Genomic DNA, 5782 nt, shown 5'->3' with positions numbered 1-5782 from the left:
GTCTTCTTCTTCTTCTCTTCTGGTAGACCTCCATTGCAAATTCGATCAAAGAAAAGATCGAAGTCGGAGCAAATGTTACAGTTGAGAGCCTCGACCTCTACGTCCGGATTGATATCTAACAACGTAGAACGTGCCGCCTAGACAGAAAGAAGAGAAAGAAGATAGATATCTAGAGAGAGCGAGAGAGAGAGTGGGTCGGTAAGTGAGCTAGGCAGGAGTGCCCCCTACGGTGAGGGTTCTGTGGGGGGTATTTCTCTTGTGCTGTTTCTAAAGAGTCCATTCAGGAAAAGGATCTCTTTCTTCTGTCGACATCGCTTTCTTCTTCTTTAGTCGCTTTTCTTCTTTTTCCTTCTCCTAGTGGGAAAGATCAAAAAAGAGCGATGAGAGACCGCGAGAGATCTCTCTTNNGGTAGATTGGTCTAATACGACGAGAAAGGATAGATAAGGAAAGAGAATAGAAAGGAGAGGTAGAGAGGAAGAAGAAGAAGTTGGTCTCTGACCCAGGATCTTTCTATCTATCGACTACTGTGTACTTCTCTCTCTATATGCTGAGGGAGATCTACAGAGATGACTAGACAGACACGACAGGGGGTGCATAGATAGAAGAGCGACAGATAGGCTCGAAGGAGATAGATAGAAGACAGATAGATACATAGAGTGAAGATAGATTAGAGATAGAGAGGTGACTATGTAGAAGTTGTGCAGAGATAGGAGGGGGTGGGTATGCGATGGATGGCATGCCTTAGTCATTCATATATCACTTTAGACTTCTTTCGCCATAGAAACCTACACCGAGTCTATACCGTCCTACACGAGACACATCTATAGACGTGTTGTTCATACATCTATATACATACATGTATATAGACATTCCTCGTGTGTCTTTACTCTTAACAGAAATCTAGATGGGCGTCTACCGGCCATCCTACACGCTCCACTCTGGTCTCTAGACGTACGTGGGTGGGATCTTCTTGTCATAGGCATCTCATACATACAGGTAGTATGTACGAAAGCTATAGTGTATGTACGTCTACATGTCTATACAGGAACGTGTTACGGCTTGTGAGACTAGTGCGGAGAAGAAGTCTCTTCATACCCCTCGAGAAGAAAAAGAAGGGAGAGAGCGACCAAAGAAAGGAAAGAAAGAAGAGAGAGAGAGACAGAAAGAAGGAGAATCGAGAAGAGAGAGCGCTTGTACTAATCGTGAATGCCGCAGTTGAGATAGAGGGAGCTAAAATGGCCTATCTCCCCCCTTCTATCTCTCACTATACACATACACCAGCCATCCATATGTAGAAGATATTCCCCATGCACGAAAGAAAAGAAGGAGAAGAGGTGGAGATAGATAAAGAGAGAGAGAAGATAGATCGATTTCCTCTGTTAGCTAAGATGAAGAGAATGTATTGATATGTGTAGATCTCTTTGTATTCTGGGTATCTATCTTACGTCGACTTTGGTTTGTCCGCATTGTTTCGGAGTGAAAAAGAGTCGATTCATATTGGCTAGCTCCACTTTATCATAGTCGAAGAGAATAAGCTTTCCTATCCCGCATCGAGTCAACATATCCGAGGCGACGCTCCCCACCCCGCCGACTCCTACGATGAGCACAGTCTTCTCTCGGATCGATCGATAGTCTCGCACCACTCCCATCCTACACACGAAGAGAAAAAGAAAGAAAGAATAAGAGAAGAAGAAGAAACGAAGAAGAAGAAATGAAGATAAAGATGACGAAGAAGAAAGAAAAAGAGGAAGTGAAGAAGAGGAAGAGAAAGAAGAATAGAAGAAGAGGGGGAGAAGAAGAGAGGAAGAAGTAAAGAAGAGGAGAAGAGAGCAGGAAGAAGAATAAGAAGATTAGAGCAAAGGTATGAAGCCATGGAGAAGTAGAAGGAAATGCCCTCTGTACAATATCTAGATTAGCCTTGCTGCATTGAGAATGAAGAAAAGGAGAGATCGAGGGAAGAGAAGAGAAACAGAAGAGAGAATAAGAGAGAGAAAGAGAGAGAAGCATGAGGAAGTGCGGGAGGCAGAGTAGGAAGGAGTCTAGACAGAGAGAAAGGATAAAGAGAAGGAGGTCTCTGATACTATGAAAGCTTTAGCAAGAAGAAGAAATAGAGAGAGACACGAAGAAAAGCATGCCCCATACTACCCGTAGGATTGTCCTACCCGAGACTATGCACATACCCGCTGAAGGATGAGAAAGAAAAACGACTGCAAGAAAGAGAGAGAGGGAGAAGGAAAGAAAGAGAGAGAGAGGGAGAAAGAAAAGGAGAGAGAGAGAGAAAGAAAGAGAGAAAGAGAGGGAGAAAGAAAAGGAGAGAATACCTTTGTAGAGCCATCAATCTTGAGTAGGGATTCTCATCCCGCACCTCCGCACTCATCTCTGCAATCCGAGGGCGAAAGGAAGAAGAAGAGGAAGAAGAAGAGGAAGAAGAGGAAGCAGAAGAAGAGGAGAGCTCCATTGCTTGTACGTGAGAGAAGAAGAGGGAAGAAGAGAATGAAGGGAAGAAAGCAATAACAAGGAAGAGCGAAGGAGGAAGAGAAAGAAGATGAAGAAGAAGAAGAAAGAAGAGAAGGAGAATAGAAAGACGTGTGAAGAGAAAGCAGAAGAGACAGTTGCTATCTGCAGTGGAGAGAGCCTGAAAAGAAAGGAAGAGGGAGAAGGAAAGAAGAGAGAGATATATATATCATATATATATATATATGCATATGAGATAAGTGAGAAGGTATTCTACTGTGTATACACAGACAAAGACAGGGGGGAAGAAAACATATATATGTCTAGATATAGAATGTATCTATTACAGAGATAGAGAAGATCCATAAAACTCCGTGTTTCGTCAGGAGTCTTGATAGAAAGACCAATGAAAAGAAGTTTGAAGAATACAAAGAACTTCTATCTCTATCTATCATGCTTCTTCTTTCTCTTGATACGCCGCAGTTAGCTAGCTAGTAGCTCTCTCTTCCTGAGAGAGCTACACATGTTTCCCCCCTCTTTCGAAGAAACGAGGGAGAGAAAAGAAGGGGAAAAGAAAGAAAGAAAGAAAGGAAAGAAGAAATTTCCTGGTGCCTGTCTGTATGTACGGAAGTTTGCAAGAAAACCGAGAGTTGGAAGATCGAGAAAGGAGAGAAAGATCGATGCGCAAAGAGACGAAAGAAGAAGAAGAAGGAATGAAGAAGAAAAGAGAAACAATGTCTAGAGAAGAAACAAGAATCCTCTTCTCTTCCTTCTGTCGCTCTTCTTCTTTTTCTTCTCTACCTTGTTGAAAAGTGTGCGAGTGTCTGGGTGTACATACACCTCGTACCGTGTACGAAATAACTTGACGGAGAGAGAAAAAGAAGAAAGAAGGAAGGAAAGGACGGAAGAGACAAAAGAAAGAGAAGAACTGAAGAGGAGAAGTACGTTTTGAAACGTGTCAATAGGAAAATCCCTATAGAATGATCTTTTCATACAGAGGTATAGAGATAGATGATAGATCAATAGAGACAGGTAGGTGTCTTGGAGATAGATAGGTATATTAACAGATAGATACACTGGAGATAAAGACAGATATGCAATGAAATTCTCTTGTTCTCCCTCTTTTCTTCTTCTTGAGAGTTCTATAAGATGAAGAAGAATTTGAAAGGTAGAAGAAAAAAGAGGCTGTGTTGTTCTTTTTCTTCTTCTTCTTCTTCTTCTTCTTCTTCTTCTTCTTCTTCTTCCTATTCCATTCCTCTCTCTCTTTCTCGGTCTCTCTCTCGAGAGAATGAAGATGAGGAAGACGTTAACTTCTTTTCTGCAAAATATCTATCTCCTTTCTTCTTCTTGCAAGATTCTCTACCAGCCTTTCTGCTGCTAGTAGTAGTAGTAGTAGAGCCTTAAGACATTTAGAAGAAGAAAGAGAGAGGAGAGAAAGAAAGAAGAAAAAAGAGAGAAACAAGAGAAGTTATGTGTATTGGATGATAGAAAACGACCAGACAGCTGATAGGACGAGAGACAAAGAAAGGAATGAGAGAAGGAAGAAAGAATGAAAGGTATTTATGTCGAAGAAGAAGAGGCAGAATCGATCGATGGTCGCCCATGAAACTCCTCCTACTCCCAGTACTGCAAGTACTCCTCCTCGACCACCCCGGAGCGGTAGTTGCAGTAGCAGGAGAAGAATGTTTTCGTCGTCTTTTGCTTCTTCTTCTTCTTTTTCCTCTCTTCTCTTTCTTCTTTTTCTCTCTCCGTCCGCGTGTCTCCTGACGTGGCGGTGTATGTACACTCGAAATTCATTCTTCACTTTTTCTTGGGGAGGAGACCTGTTTTTTGTCGCTTCCGATTCTTCTTTTCTTTTTCATATCGAACCAAGAATTCAAACAACTTTCTGAATCTTATCTTTTCTCTTCTTGTCTTCTCTTCCTCTTTCTCCCCTAAACACTCCTTCTTCTCACTGTCACGCGATTGACTATGTGTTTTCCCTTCGCCCCAAAGTGAAGAAGTCGAAGAAGAAACTTCTTCTTCCGCATTCACTCATTCATTCATCCACTTTCTTTCTTTCTTTCTTCTCGATCTTTTCATCTTCCCTCCCGACTGAAGCGGAGGAAAGTGAAGGGGGAAGGTGGCGTGCTCCCCGACCAGATCTTTCTTTCTTGCTTCTCTCTTTCGCCTTTTCTTGAATCTTCCTTCTCCGCTTTCTTTCCTTCAGTTTTGCGATGCGCTTTTCTCTCTCACATACAAAAAGCATTTGTCTCTCTCTCGCTCTCTCTCTATCTCGTCAGTCCATCGAGACTTTCTCTCGATCTTAGCAAAATTTTCCGCCCTCCTGCTCTGTAGCAGCATGCGTACAAGACTTCTCTCCACCTATTCTTCTTCATCTATCTTTTCATTATGTAGATACTTTTCTACCCCTGCTTCTCCTGTCTCCCGTTGTCTGTCCATTCACTCTGTCTTTCTTCTCTTTCTCTCATCCGCTTGCCATCCATTCTTCTCCTTTTTCTTCTTCCTCTTCTTATCTTAGAAAGATAGCTTCTTCTTCTTCTCTCAGTCTTCCCGAATTCGACCTCTATGTTTTCGCTTCTTCTTACCTGATATGGAGAGTGAGGGGAGATCAGCATAGAGACAGAAGAGAGTCACGTCTCTAAGAGACCGAAAATGATTCTGCAGAGGCGTTGGTATCTGTTGAAGAGATCGAGTGTTTTGTCTTCATTCTTCGTGTTCGAGGTGACTCGCCTTGATTGAGTAGAAAGGTGGCGTTTGTTTCACATGTAAGGCTCTCCATGATTCATCAAGAGGGGAGGGAAGACACACGAGGAGAGATGGCGATTTGACGAGAGGAGACAGACACGGATGTCCCTGGGGTTTTATACAAAGGAAGGAACGCATTTCTCGGTTTTCCTGGAAAACGTGCATGCAGTTCGGGTGTATATACACCTCTTCACCTTCTTCTTCCTCTCTTTCCGTCATTCTCTTTGTCACGATGGAAGTCTCGACGGATTCCTTAGACCTGACACCCCTCTCTTTCTCTTCTTCTCCTTCTCCTTACAATCCTCTTGTCCCTTTGTCGCGATCTCCGTCCTCTCCCTCTTCAGCCTCCTCGACGTCTTCTTCTCTCTCTTCTTCCATCTCCTCTTCTTCATCTACTTCTTTTCCTCCTAATCTTCTCTTTTCTTTTCTCTCTCCATTCGCTCCCTCAGCGTCTTTGCCCTCTCTTACCTCTCCTCTCTCAACAGGAGATGTCTTGGCAAGCAAGACGCTCCTCGAATGGACCACCTGCCCTATATGTCTTCAGGTACAACACACAGCCTATCTTCGATCTATCTATCT

General features: G+C 43.0%; 2 protein-coding genes across 2 annotated transcripts; one reads left to right on the top strand and one right to left on the bottom strand.

Moving 5' to 3' along the window:
• On the bottom strand, positions 1–4050 carry CSUI_004947 (uncharacterized protein). The gene is made up of 4 exons (XM_068065128.1): positions 3303–4050; positions 2323–2636; positions 1438–1651; positions 1–137 (listed from the first exon to the last, which is right to left on the bottom strand). Exons 1-2 carry the CDS (start codon positions 3446–3448, stop codon positions 2375–2377), a joined length of 408 nt encoding a protein of 135 aa, XP_067922897.1. The 5' UTR covers positions 3449–4050; the 3' UTR covers positions 1–137; positions 1438–1651; positions 2323–2374.
• Positions 4051–4134: 84 nt separating this feature from the next.
• On the top strand, positions 4135–5773 carry CSUI_004946 (uncharacterized protein; the record flags this gene model as incomplete). Its single annotated transcript, XM_068065127.1, has 1 exon — positions 4135–5773. A coding segment is annotated over exon 1 (405 nt), but the record flags the coding sequence as incomplete, so codon positions are not given.
• Between the last annotated feature and the right edge of the window lie 9 nt (positions 5774–5782).

Source organism: Cystoisospora suis (assembly GCF_002600585.1).
Source record: "Cystoisospora suis strain Wien I chromosome Unknown contig_2368, whole genome shotgun sequence".
Taxonomy (NCBI): Eukaryota; Apicomplexa; class Conoidasida; order Eucoccidiorida; family Sarcocystidae; genus Cystoisospora; species Cystoisospora suis.
The sequence above is the reverse complement of the archived record's forward strand: the minus strand, read 5'-3'. Positions and strand labels throughout refer to the sequence as shown.

Bases quoted from the DNA above. Each gene is read 5' to 3' on its own strand.
- CSUI_004947 (XM_068065128.1), bottom strand. From the start codon at position 3,448: ATGAAAAGATCATTCTATAGGGATTTTCCTATTGACACGTTTCAAAAC. The intron at 2,637-3,302 runs GTACGAGGTGTA...CTTTCTTTTCAG, and splicing joins GTCAAGTTATTTCGTACACG to GCTCTCTCCACTGCAGATAG.